Below are 14721 nucleotides of genomic sequence, written 5' to 3' on the forward strand. Positions count from 1 at the left end.
ATTCCTCTCTTATCAAATAGTAATCAGAAAGTTATATATTATGACAGTATTATCTTCATTTCTCACCCAAATGAGGAAAACGTCGGCAATTTAAGATAGAATGTTATGCACTCCGCTTTGATAGAAGAGTCATTTAAGAAATATTTACCACTTAAAGGATACTTCAGGATCTTCTGCCAAACTACCATTTTCAATATGTCATTCCAAGTCCTCTGTATAGTAAAATCCATCAGTAGATCTCAGCTAACTAACTGATACAGATGCTAATTACTCACCCTGCCAGTGCAGTTACACAGTAATAGTCTCTCTTAGCCAATGGTAGTAGTGTCCTTTACCATATCTAAAGGTCACATCAAAGCAACATATGTGATAAAGGAAAGACAAAAGTCAGATCAGTCATCATGATATACAACCCATTTAAAATGGTCTTTTAAAGTCCGTTTGAAAAATGGACATTCCTCCCTTTGCTATAATTTGGACACAGTATAGGCTGCATACTGAAAATCCAGGTTTAGGCTATCTCAGAATCAACCCTTACTGCACCAACATTAAGGTAAATTTTCCCAGGAGCTAACTTCACAGGAAATAGAGGAATATCCTTCCCTCTAGTGACTGGTAAAGAAGTAAAGATACAGTCAGAATATCACATTTCAGAAGGCTTAGGAGGGTACAGTATTTGGAAAGAATTTGGAATTTGAGTCTCCACCACTTGTCAGCTGGACGATCTTGAACAAATTACTTAAAGACATTAAATTTTAATTCTCTCATCTTTAAAATAGGGTGATGATTTTGTCCATATGTACATATAAAATATGTAGCACAGAGGTAGGAAAACACACTAGCAAAATTGGGGCCTCCAAAATGAGAAAAATGATTAGGTACAAGTATTTGGCTTTCAATTGAATATTATTGAATTAGTCATCTTGATAAAAAAACAAACTTCGTATTTATATTATCTTACACTTTATAAAAACTGCTTTTGAAACTTTGCTGTTGTCTTATTTTGAATTACATATAAAAACGGCACCACAAATCTCTCAGTGCTTCGTTGCTCAAAGGATACTGATTTACCTCTAGTTTCCTCCTCCCTCTCTAGACTATCTGGGACCCAAGCACATATACTCAACCATCTTATTAAATTAGGCATGCCCCAATATTTTAATATATTTGTGATGGTTTACTTACAAGCTAGCTTTTCATTTATAGTGAATTTTCGCCTTACAATAACTGTAAGCTACATATTTCTATACCTGTTGTGTTTGTTTATTTTCTACCTGTGTCCTTTTAGCTTAGATGTTTCTATATTGTTCAGTGTACCATCAAGTTCACAGACCCTGGTAGCTAATCAGCTTTTCTAGTCTGTTATAGGGGGGAAAATGATTCAAAAACAGTAGCAAATTAATCACAAATGCATAGGTGATAGGTTTTAAAAAATATGTAATGTGACTCACAGGTATTCCCCTCTTTGACGTTCTCTCTACAGGGTAAAACTGATGCACAGCAAAGCACACCAGGTAAGTGCTCATGGGGACAGACTTCTGGAAAGTTGTCCGACTCCATTTATCATCAAGTGACTCTTCTTTCTGTTGAAAAACAAAAGATAATCTTTTATTTATCAAAAGATCAATCGTGTGCAAATGATTACTCCAAACCTGGCTTTTAGTCAGACAGAAGTCCTTTGTCAAAGCTTAGGGGTAAAATTTCTTTTGAACCTCTACATGGTGATGTCAAAAAGACTAAAGGAAGATTCATTTTATTTTTAGTACTGTGAAAGAGATATTGAGCTATACACTGTAAAAGTTTCTCAGAGAGAAATACAATTTTGAATGTGATATAAACTGGACAGGACTTTATCTTTCTACATGAAACACACAATCCTGATGATAAAACTTGAGGAGATACTGTGATCCCTTAATGAAGACTAGGCTAGTGCTCAATGCCTTGCACACAGGAAGAACTAAGTAGGTATTTGCTGATTTGACTAAGTGCAGGTCAGCAACAGCTGTACCAGGCATAGCAGGATGTTGGGTTCTCTTTTCCATCTCTGGCTGTCTACCTCGAAGACCCAAGGTATGTTCACTAAAATCACTGCCTTGGTTACCATGGAGAGAGAGAAGGATTGCATTGCTTGATGCAACTACTGACCCCATCTGTCTGGTTTTCTGTCCAGGCCAGCTTTGCTTTTCTCACTGCCAATCATCAGTCCTAATACTTCATATGCAAAAACTTGCCCAACTCTTGCAACCCATTGTTTAAACATTTCCATATGCCCTGCAGCTACACAATAAATCACACTACAAGGAGAAGCTTTAAAAAGGGATTAAGTGAGGGAAGCTGAACTAGAATTGATGCATCATTGACAAGGCAAGTATGTTTGTGCTTGTATGAGAGTGTTGGAGCTCTAGCAAAGTAAGATACTCTGCAATAAAAACCTGCGGCTATTAGTTTGATGTCCTAATGACCCAGAATATTCTCCCTTTTCCAAGACTTTCAGGAGTATACTCTGCAAAAAGAAAAGGTCATATGGGGAGGTCTTAAGCAGAAGTTAGTAAAGTTTGCATGCTTTCTCTTCCCGCCTTTACTTCCCCCTTCCATGCCAAGACATTCTAATGGCATTTTGCCCTGATCCAGTCTTCTGGATTGGTGTGTCACACTATAAGTTTATCTTTTCCTCTTTTTTTCTCCAATCAAATCTCACTCAGACCCTGGATACCAGAAGAAACCAAGTTGATAAAGTAATTCACACTGAGGCATGCATAGTCGATGGCAGTTTACTTTTTAACCCTCTTAAGATTTTGTTTGTTTTATCTTGTTCTTGTTTTTTGGAGTAATATTTATGATTAAATGGGAAGAATTCCAGTGATGATATTTCAGATCATAGATCAGAAAGATGGCAGATGTAAGTTTGGCAGGTTATCCTTTTAATACTTGGTAGATGAGAATTATATCTAAGGGTGAGCCTGACCCTTACAGGTCAAACATTTAAGGTATAATAAACCTCAGTTAACTAATAGTGACACTTTAGTTAACTGCATTACCCATTACCCATTATGGGGATGAGGAGCAGTAACAAGGGAAAGAGTCTTATGTTAATAATTGTACAGACAGAACTTACTGTAGCCTATTTTTTTTTTTTTTTAACATTTAATGAGTATGTTTCATTCACCAGAAAATCTACAGGCGTGCTATTTTCTGGAGTTGGCTTCTACATTCCAATATTTAAGTGATGATATTTTGCAGTATCTCTATCTTAAAAACTGGGTTTATAGTAAAATAAAAAGCAAGAATAGTGATGAGACCCTCAAATATTTTTAAGTCTGTAATTCCAATATTTTGCCATTAATTTGTCATGACTGGAGACTCTCTGCGTTAAGCAGAGCCCAGCTGATGTATGTCGACTGTATTTTCTCTTGCTTAGAAAACCCAATGTGGCTTTTTGACTGGACTGTGATCTCTTGGATTAAAGACTTCTAGGACTCAAAGGAAAGAGATTGCCAAAGTGTGTTTTGAAACTTTGAAACTAAAACAAGCTATTAGAACACAATTACTTTTAGAATTCAGTAGGATTCTCTCCTAGCAAATTGGGTAATTTACCTGATATTTTAAACAAACTATCTGCATAAACAAAAAATTTTTAAAAAATACTCACCTCCACTGGCATATTTGAAAGTGCCTTATAGTCTTTGGGGTGGATGATAGATATTGTGTAAGTTGCCTTTTTGTTGGGCTCATCAAAACAAGGGAAGGATTTCCTGGCATCTGTTGGTTCATGATCAGTGGCTGCTATGCTCCTTAGAAAGAAACACACAAACAAACAAAACGCATGTTGCCTCTTCTGACAGCCTCTATGTTTCTGTTACTATGGAAAAAATCAGCTATGTAATTATAACCATTACCTTTCTTAAAATGAATTTTCATCCAGAAACTATAAAATAGTTGCCCAAGTCTTTTCTGGAATTTTTAGGTTAATACATAAATGAAAATCCAGAGACTGCTTCAGATATTTTCTATGAATATTTAGATACTTTAGTGCCATCATTAAAAACATATGAACTGTAGAAGAGCAAAAATAAACCCAATTATGAGCTATCACTCTCTTCACCCCAAAGCTGTGGGACAACAAGTAGATAAACAAGCCAACTGGAAGGCTTGTCTCTAACTGCCCTTGTGAGAGTGAGCAGCTGTGTTCTGTCATGGAGTAGAGAGGAGCGTATCCCAGAGTCCCAGCTCCTGTCCCTAATGGCATATTCTTTCTTATTTATGTTACACCGGAGAAAAAAAGCCTGTTTCATTTCCATGCAAAGGCAGTGCTCTGAGTAATCTGCCAGGTGAAGCAAACTTTGGCGAGGTATAAAGCCCGTTTTTGAGAAGAGACAGCATTTTTTTATGGCTCTAACAAGGCATATGCTTGTGTAAGTGAAAATGTTAATGCTCAATATTCCCGTCATTTCAAAGTAGAAATATTTTTTCATGAGAAATGGCTCAAAAAAAACAATGAATATTTACTTTGCACATGTAGTCATATCACAGTAAGATAGTATTATTGTACAGTTAGTTGTTCGTTAGATGACTAAGCAAACTAAAAAATATAAAAGAAAGGGGAAATAAAAACTGTTGACTTATATTCATTAATAATTTGTGTAAGGAAAATATTTTGTCCTTCAACATTCTCAGGGACTAAGGAAGGTATATTGTAAAGATTACCAAGATAAGTTATTATATCATTCATTAATCTAACAAATATTTATTGAATTCCTTCCTTCCATACACACACATACATGCACACACACACACACACACACACACACACACACACGCACGCACACATTTCCCAGGCCTTATTCTAGGTGCGGAGGGAATAACAATGGCAAAATATTAGGTTGGAGCAAAAGTAATTGCAGTTTAAAAGGTTAAAAATAATTGCAAAAACCACAATTACTTTTGCACTAACCTAATAGATAGACAGATGATAGATAAGTAGATAGATAGATAGATAGATAGATAGATAGATAGATAAATGAGAATGAGAGCTCTATAGAAAATAAAATGGGGAGTAACAGAGAATGACTCAGGAAAAGTGAGCAACATTAGCTAGAGTAGTCAGGGAAGATCTCTTACAGTAAGGATGGTTTGCTGAAATCTGAATGATGAGAAAAAGCCAGACAGGTGAAGCTTAAGGAAAATGTGTTCTACCAAAGGGAACAGTACGTGCACAGTGTCGGAGGTAAAACAGAACTTAAAGTGGCTGAGGACCTGAAAGGTGTCCAGCGTGGCAGAAGTATAGTGAACCAGAATTTGGCAAAAGAATTTGGTGAGGTCTGTGAGGTCAATGGTAAGAGTCTGAATTTCATTTTGGTTCAAGGATGTATTATATACATTAATTTACCTAAAAAAAATATGCCATAGGTCAACATTCATCTATAAGAAATTAAAATATTTTTTAGTTTCTTTTTAAAAACTCTCTAGATATAAAAATTACTTGTTAAACACTCAGACAAGAAAACTAATCTGTGTAAAAAACACAACCAGAAAAGTGGCTGTCTTGAAAGATTGTTGACTGAGAAAGGGCGCTTTCTGGGATAACTGAAAAAAAATCTCTTATCTTCATAGGGGTGTAGGTAACAAAGATGTATGCATTTGTCAAAATTCATTGAAGTGTAGCCATTAGATCTGTGCATTTAATTCATATAAATTTTACCCCAAAATAACTGTAAATCAATAGTGAGCTCTAGTAAATAGTTTTGTGTTGTTGCTGTGTTATGAGGTAGCAATTCAGAAACAACCTTCTTTGTATGCTAGATGTGAGCAAATGAAAAAAAGAAAACAAATAATGGAAAGCAGGTTTCTCACTGTTGGGGAAGAGAATTATATATTTGTAAAGGTAGAAGATTAGAATGTACACTTGGTATTGAATTGTAATTGCAGATTTGGTATTTATTGATTTTTCATATAGATATAGGTAGATGGATATAAAAATATACACACACACACACACACACACACACACACACACATATATATTTCCTAGCTTTGTCTACTGAACAAGACTAAATGCAATGACCAGCTTGTAGCAATGAGCACAACTACTGTGTTTCCCCGAAAACAAGACCTAGCTGGACAATTGGCTCTAATGTGTCTTTTGGATCAAAAATTCATATAAGACCTGGTCTATAATATAATATAACATAACGGGTCTTATATAAGTTTTTGCTCCAAAAGACACATTAGAACTGATTGTCCAGCTAGGTCTTATTTTTGGGGAAACAGAGTGGTTCCCAGAGGATCATTTCTAAATACCGTTCTCCACTAAAATGAACTGTGATTCCTTAGAGAAATGGCTGATTCCGCTGCTGGGTCAGGAAAAGTCTAAGATGACCCTGGAATATCTTGCTGTGCCAAAAAGTAACAAAATTCTCAAAGAATCATGGGAACAAGTAAATAGGAAAAGGACTCTGCTTGAGGGGACTACTACTAGCCAAATCTGGGGGAACTGGAACATCAAAAGAAACAATGGGATTATAACCCATTGAATAAAACAAAAATCCATGAATCCTTACACTGATAAAAAATACATAAATAAATAAGTGGGGGAGAAGGACAAGCTCTTCTTCTTCTGCTGCCCCCAAATCATGACTTTTATTGCATCTTTAAAATATCACAAATAAGTCTGAGAACCCTCAACATCTTGGTGTTTCTGTAGCTGGACAACTTAGATCTTATTCATCAGCCTGCTGAACTGTTCCTTTTGCAGAAACATAGATACCATCCAAAAGTTTTCTGATATCCTTGTTTTTAACTGTGTGGCTTGTTGAATCAAAGCAGCTGATCTGATACAACTTTAGTATCATTACCTTCAAGAATTAACTCATCTTTCTGGGCTTGAGATACTACTGAACAAGTGACACCTGACCTCATCTGAACCCTGCGGATGTACGTTTCACGCAAGAGATTTCGCATTTCAGCAGGAGACCTATTCTCCTGAATAATGACTTTGATAGGGAAGTGAGCACACACAGACCTCATCTTGTAACGGAAGCCCAAGGTAACACCCTTGATCATGTTCTGTACGTGACTACAGATAGTACGAACAGCAGCCAGTTTCTTTCTACTTCCCCACCATTTGTCAACCTGGAGCCTCTTCTTTTTATTTCCAAGGAGACTGAGTTCTACATTGATGTGATTGAACTCCTGAATAACTCAAAAGCTCCTGTTTATATATGGTAAAGCCCATTCAAACTTACTAAAGTTTTGTGAATATGTGTAAATTTGAAAACAAGGCATATGAAATAACAGTACAAACAATTTTAGAACACAACTTCTTTGGGGAGGCTTTATTCAGTGATTAAAACTTTTTCTTTTAAAAATCAGATGAATTGTGTTGCAAATTAGTGGAAAAAACTGGGCTAATAGCACAATGTGTTCAGGAAAGACTCTTTGTTCTTTGTTACATCCTAAATAAATACAAGGCCAGGCAACCATGCTGAGGTAAACCATATTTCCATAAGGGCCTCTCTAGGCCGTGCTAATAAGTCACTTTTGAGGCCCAGCACATTAAAAATATAATTCTATGTTTATTAATTTGTTAAAGGGAAGAACATTCTTCTGACTGCTCTGAGTGCATCATATCAAGGTGACTTTAAAGAAAGCTGAAGAGAGAAGGGGTGATGCAAGTCAAAGGCCAGTTAATCAACTTAAAAGAAAAACAAACCAATCAACTTGATTATCTCATAAATCATCTGGCATACTGTTTCTAGTGAAGACTTTCAGGCTATGTTCAGCAATTTATTAACTTAATCCACCAAAATAAATAACAAGGTCTGAGTGGAAACCTTAAACAAAGGGCTTCTGATGCAAGCGAGGCAGCCACAATTGCTAAGTGTCTCAGTGTCTCTGTAGACTAAAGAAAGTGTTCCAGAGTTGAGTAGGGAAGCTGATCAGTACAAGACAACCCATTGAGCTTATTCAGATTCCAACATATTTTTGGTGGTATGAATGAACCAGTTAATTATTTAACTTCAAATTTACAGAAAAGTTATAAGAGAACTCCTAAAAACTTTACCCAGTTTCACCAATTGTTTAGATTTTGTCCTAATCTCTCTCTCTCTCTCTCTCTCTCTCTCTCTCTCTCTCTCTCTGTCCCCCCACCCCGCCCCAATGTGTCTCTCTGTTTCTTTCTCTCTCTCCCTTTAAGTAGTTTCCAGTTGCTTTTTTCCTATGTAGAAGACATTCAAGGTCAAGTAAAATTTCTTTTTGTTTCCTTGCTTCTAAAAATAAAGGAAATTACTAAGCCTCCTTCAACAAGTAAACAAGACCCCCCCAAAAAAATTATATTCTTTGTTGATAATGGGTATACTGACAGCTCAACATATCAATCTAAGAATATAATGAATAAACTGACGTATAACTAACATTTCAAGATCAAAACTACAAATAAGTATACACATCCACACATGTGAGAATATACCACACACTTAACTAAGACCATCTCACTGATTTCTTTTTCACCATGTTTCCACTTAATTCCTAATTCTTTATCACAAACCCTAACCTTGTGTTTCAGAGTTATTTATTTAAATGTCTACTAGACATCTCTTCCTAGATGTCTGACAGGCAGGCAATGCGTCTGACGTGGAACTTATAACCTTCCCTTCTAAATGTGGTTTTTCTCTTCTATTTCCAATACCAATTAAATGTGTGGCCTATTACTCAGATCAGATATCTGGGGCATCCTAGACCTATAACTTTAACTTAATCCTTTACAATCAATTTGTAAATCCCGACTCCCTTACCTCCAAACTGTCTTTTCCATTGTGTCCTCTTCTATCTAGCTTGAAACTACTGACCTACCTGATCTTCATTTCTCTTTCCTAGATTGTTGCAGTATTTCCCATATACCCATGCATGGATTCAGCTCTTTCTTCACCATCCACATCTAAATAGTCACCAGTTAATTTTTCCTTAATAATGCCTATCATTAGCTGTCCTTCCTTGTTATTCTTATGGATTTTCCAGGGTTATCTCTAGCTAGCCTCTTCATATAAACCCACAAACTAATTTCTTCTTTCCACACTACTTTTCTGATTTGATGCCTTTCCTTTTTACCTTCTCACTTGCCTATTGAACTCCCACCATAATGTTAAAATTCAGCATCAGTCCTACCAAAGCCACAAAGAACACCCAGAAAACCCAAACTAGAAACCATCTGTCCCCCTTTTAAATTCTTGTTGTAATTCCTGTCAATTCCAATGATTTTTAGTCCTTAAAGTATGAAGACTATGTTTCTAAAATATATATATATATATATATATATATATATATATATATATATATATATTTACCAACTCCTCTTCCCTTCATCAAGATGGGCAGAAAAGGAACCAAGGGAAATTTTCCACCGTGTGGGAAGGTAAAGATGTCATTGGTGGAAGTTGGATTCCTTTACAGGAAAGGGGCACCAGAGAACATTAGTAGTATAAAGGCCTGTATGAAAATGTTTCTACATGTTCATTCAATAATATTTGAGTGCTCACTGTGTGCTAGGCAGTGAACAAGAGAGACACAGCCTACTCTCAGAGAACGACAGAAGAGTCCATAATCACATCAGGTTGGGAACCTGCAACTATGGCAGCCTCTGGAGATTCATAATGGATATTGTCATATAAAAGTCCTGAAAAGGCCTGCCATTAAAAAAAAACACAAAAAAAACGGTCATTTTTAAATTTAGTATTACCTCCTAAACTAATTTGGCCACAGAGCCCCCCTGTGCTTTTGTTCTGGCAAAATCTATTAATATCCCATGCAAGTAGAGTGCTGTGGAACATACTTTGGGGAATGCTGTGTAAGAGCAATTCAAATGCTGAGAAAAATGCTGAACCTGGGAAAGAAGAAAATATTGTTGTATTCTTTGGCGATTTGATTAGAAGTGACTCTGTCTGGGAAAAGAACAACTGAAAAGAGTGTGGTGGGGTTTGGAGGTGTGGGCAGAGAAACATTCTAAAGGTTTCAATCCTTAACGGTTTTCCTCAGACTTTAAAGAACAGACCAGAGAGTAGAAACTTCAAAGTAACTTTTAAGTTTCTTAAACTTTCTCCCCCTAAGCCTCATTACAACTCTGTCCCCAGCAAGATGATGTGAGGGAACTCTAAGCTGGCTCCACCTTCTTCTCCAACTCTCCTTTACCTCAGAATTTTGAGGAAAAGAAGCTCAGATAGTTGTCTCCCTTCTGTGAAGTCCAAGTCCTGGTTGTATTTGCAGAAATCAAGTAATTTTGGTTACTACTGAGTGCAGTCATGTTTACTTTGCATCATGGTTGCAACAATCATATCCCAAATTGCTAATACTCAACCCTAGAGTTAAATTTTACATTAAGGGAAAAATATCAGAGAATGTAATTTTGACTGCATACCTAAAATATATGACTATAATGGTATTTTAAATTGCATTAACATCAAATATTATAAAACCCACTCTATAATGTGGAAGGATGGTGCTGCTCTAGTGAACTCACTCTTGTGGTCCTTCTGTGGACACTGGGGATGGGAACCCCTAGAGGCCCATATTGTCAAAATGTTACAGGCTTGAAAAAAACAATACACTTTTCTCATATGCCTGAAATATTTTGTAACAAGAAAAACAAAAAGCATTCCTGTTAGCCTAAATGAAGTTATTGAGTAAGTGCCAGAACTGTCCCTAAGCATGTATGCAGTGCCGAACTGGCAGCATCCTGTGTAACACGAGAGCCTCAACTGCTACCAATGAAAACAAACAAATTCAGGAAGACCAATCTTCGCGGAGATTCTAACTGAGCACCAGCCTTCTTTGCTAATCTTGCTGTTGTTTAGTGTTTTCTGACCAACAATGAAGACAGCTGAGTTTCAGAATGTCAGTTCTCACGTTTGTATTTTATGGTAAAATTAAGTGGTGTGGTAAAATAATCCAAAGAATCAGAGTGAATAATGTATATAGTACTTTAAAAAATATATAAAGTACATAACAGAACTTTATTAATGGAACCATGTTCCATGTTTGTTTGGCCTTCCTGTGGTGTATAGAATTTTTATAAAATATTTTGATGTCTTTACTTGGATGAAATTTCTATTGTTTTCACAACCTAAGAAGCAGTTTTAAAGTCTTAGCAATAATCATTTACAAATTTTAACTCATTTTCAGTTTACACTAATGAATTTTTAGAATCACTTGGAGGTGGATATTCTTCAGAATAGTATGCCTTTTACTCCACCAAAGTGCAAACACTTTCAAAAATCATTTATCATTAGTGGGGTTCAGAGAAGTTGGTACTTTCCTTCATTGTTGATGGAAACATAATTTAGGACATACTTTTTGAAAGTCAGTTTAGAAGCACACACACATACACATTGTGCATGCACGTGTTATATATGTATATGTATGCATACACATACATGTGTACATGCATTCATACATAGGTAGTTTGGACCATTTTCCTAAGAAATATTAGAAAATGTTATACACACTCATACATAGTTTTTACAGGGCTGTTTATTACATTTTTATAAGTGTTTATAGATTAAAAATAACGGGAGCAACTTAAATGCCAACTTTAATGGAAAAGTTGAATAAATTACATTATATCCATACAATGAACTATTATGTATCAATTAAATAATTTGTGTAAGAGTAACAAACATGTTAAAGTGTTGATATATCCTAAAAGCATATTACACAATACTACATACAGCATATCATGTTTATCTGTGCCAGAAAAATACTAGAAGAATATCTGCCTAAATATTAACAAGGACTATACTTGAGTGATAGACTCATAAATGGATTTTTATTTTTCACTATAATTTTCCCCATCTTTCAAGTTTTCCGTAGTGCATGTGTGTTGTTTATGAAATAAGCAAAACAAATGTTACAAGTTTCTGGATATATTCATACCCTTTATATCCTAACATAAGGAAATAAACAGATACACACTTAAAGATGTAGGTACTTACAACTATATTGTTTTCTGACTTGTTTATAGTAATAAAATACTGGAAGCAACTCAAATGCCTGACATTAGGGAATTGGTTTTAAAAAATAACAGTGCATTAAGACAATGAAATATTGCACAGTCTTTAAAATCAGATTCTTGAAAATGTTTAAGAATGAGGGAAAATGCTTATAATATGTTAAGTTAAAAAGGTATATAGATACATACATAGACATACTATAATTACAATTTTGATTGCCTAGAAAAATATTAATTGAATTAACATGTTAATGGGGTCACCACTGGATGGTGAAAGTACTTATAGGTTCTTTTGAATTTCCATTTTTATAATTTTCTATGCTTTCAACATTTATCATTCTTATGAACAGAAAAATGTAAACAATAACAAAGTTTGTTTTATTACTACTGATATTAAGATACACCATCTACATGAGCATGATTCCTCGAAATTTTTTTTACAAAGTAGCGTTTCTGCTTCATGTGTTAGTGTACCACACAGTAAGATAGGGGTATTTCAATATTTTATTTTAGTCTTTGGTTCTCTCTGACAAACAATGGGAAGAATTATGACCAAAAGGTTTACTTTGTTCTGTAGATGCTTAAAACAGCATGGGAAAGGGATGTACAGTAGGCTGGCCCCAGAATCACATTTCTGAACTACAAGATTAAGGTTTCTTAATCATTTAGCTATTCAGAATCTGAGTAAGTAAAGGTCAAAGTAGTTTCAAGTTCAGTGACACCTCAGGTGTACCCTTCCTTCCTGTTACAAGGATCACGCCCACAGTGTGAAGGTTTTTTGAGATCATTAAGAGAGTTTATGCCTTTACCATAGCTCTGGTAATAAACTTTGAATAATTGTCAAGGCAAGCAACCATCTATGCTAGACTCAGGAAATGGAATTGTGTGTACACACACGCACACACACAGTTGGAAGACTGTGGGGAGGAACAATGTTTTTATGTCCTTAATCATTTAACATATCTTTTATGTTGCAAAACGCTTTACATTATCATTGCATATTGAATTATGGGTAATAAGCCCAAAGATTTATTTATGTGCTGCCACTGATTTTTTTTTCCCCCACTCGGTGCAGCTCACTCAATACTTTCAAGTTTTACGATAATCTTTGAAAAATACAACAGGGCAAGAATTGTTGCTTCCCAGATGAATAGGCAGAACTGACACCAAGTTTAGATCAAGATCAGACCAAAAAAGTAATTGAAAGGTGCAAAGTGCAAAGGAAAGGAAAAGAAATGGAAAGTAAATCTATGAGTTTAGGGGAAATACAGCAAAAGTTAATACTTACTTGACTTGTCCTTTCTCCACGTATGTCGTTCTATAAAATCCCACGAGCGAGCCGTTCAGCCAGCCAGCAAACTCCAAGGTCAGGAGATAGGGATCCTCCTCCCCGCTGGGTGCGAGCTCATCCTCTGCCTCCAGCACCACATACTCCTGCTTTGGGTACTCGAAGCACCGCCGGACCTGCACCTGCGCGCCCGAGCGCCGCTTCAGCACCGGGAGCCGGCTGATCTTGGTCTCGCGGAGGTGCAGCCACAGGTGCCGGGTGGGCGCGCTCAGAGCGATGGTGATGGTCACACTGCCCGTGTACGTGTCCTCCTCCAACACGGGCTTCACCTCCAGGTCGTAGTGCATCGGCTTGATGAAGTCCGGCAGCCTGAAATTCTTCCAGGCTCCACTTTCATCGTCACTGGCAGGACATACCCCCTGGTCCTGGGGAGGGCTCGCTGTGGGAGGACCGTGGGAAGGGCCGTCTTCCGTGGGGTCACAGGATCTGGTCAAGCCCACAGCAAGTCCTACTATCAATCCTACACCCACCACCACCGCGCAGATAATGGCCACATGTTTCGTTTTAATGCAGTATCTCTTAGAGTCTTCTCCTTCCTCAAAGTTCATTTTTGTTTCCAAAGTAAAATGCTACACACGAAAGAATGTTAAATTTAAGTGACGTCAGCAGACTTCCTTTTTAAATGGGAAGGAATGCCCTGGTTTGGCAGCCTGTTTTCGCTTTTCGCACACCTCTCTGGCTTCTTGCGTCTTTCCCTCTCGCTGCAAGTTTCCACCAGCCACTCAAGGATGAATGCCGAAACGGGGGTGGGGGTCGGATAGAAGGGGAGCGGGAGGAAGAGGACTGACGAGGAAATTGTCACAGCTCCCTTATAAACCGCGCAACCCCCCCCCCCCCCCCCCCCGCCCCGCCAGCGCTGGAAGGAGTTAAATATAAAACAGGGCTTAGCTTATCAGCCAACAGGAGGACGATCTTTTGCCAAAGCTCTGTCAGCAGCTTTCAGGGAGAGAACGTTTGGGGAAGAGGTGTGCTTGCAATAGAAAAACTCAACCTTTGTCACTGGGTCTCTGGCTGCTTCCTGGTGTGCTCACAATGTCTCTCTTCACCAAAGGGCTTATTGAATTTCAGCTACTTTATAAGGTAGTTTGCCAAAGAAGTTAAGAGTTTTGTCTTCATTCTTTTTCCTCATGTTATGTAAATATTCAGATCCTGCCTTGCCAATGTCATACCCTGGAATTGGATGCTCAGTGATACCGAAATTCAAGGACCACTTAGGTGCTCTGTAAATATTTGTTGAATTGGTGGATTAGTAAATCATGGCCAGGTAACCCTGAATAAGTTCAATGGATGCTGGATGAAAGAGAGGAGGGACCATGAAGAAATTAGCCAAAGCAGTACTGAAGCTGAAACGCCTAAGAAATAAAGAGAGACAGAAGGG

General features: G+C 37.0%; 1 protein-coding gene across 1 annotated transcript in view; it reads right to left on the minus strand.

Annotated features, from left to right (window-relative positions):
* The window catches only part of ENPEP (glutamyl aminopeptidase), a 94392-nt gene extending 80261 nt beyond the window's left edge, over window positions 1-14131 (minus strand). The window contains exons 1-3 of the mRNA XM_074322470.1: window positions 13284-14131; window positions 3650-3791; window positions 1452-1583 (exon numbers count right to left, since the gene is read on the minus strand). Coding sequence (XP_074178571.1) covers window positions 1452-1583; window positions 3650-3791; window positions 13284-13891 — 882 coding nt within the window. The 5' untranslated portion in view covers window positions 13892-14131. The remainder of the gene's footprint in view (window positions 1-1451; window positions 1584-3649; window positions 3792-13283) is intronic.
* Between the last annotated feature and the right edge of the window lie 590 nt (window positions 14132-14721).

The sequence above is a fragment of the Rhinolophus sinicus genome, linkage group LG02, assembly GCF_036562045.2.
Source record: "Rhinolophus sinicus isolate RSC01 linkage group LG02, ASM3656204v1, whole genome shotgun sequence".
Lineage (NCBI taxonomy): Eukaryota > Metazoa > Chordata > Mammalia > Chiroptera > Rhinolophidae > Rhinolophus > Rhinolophus sinicus.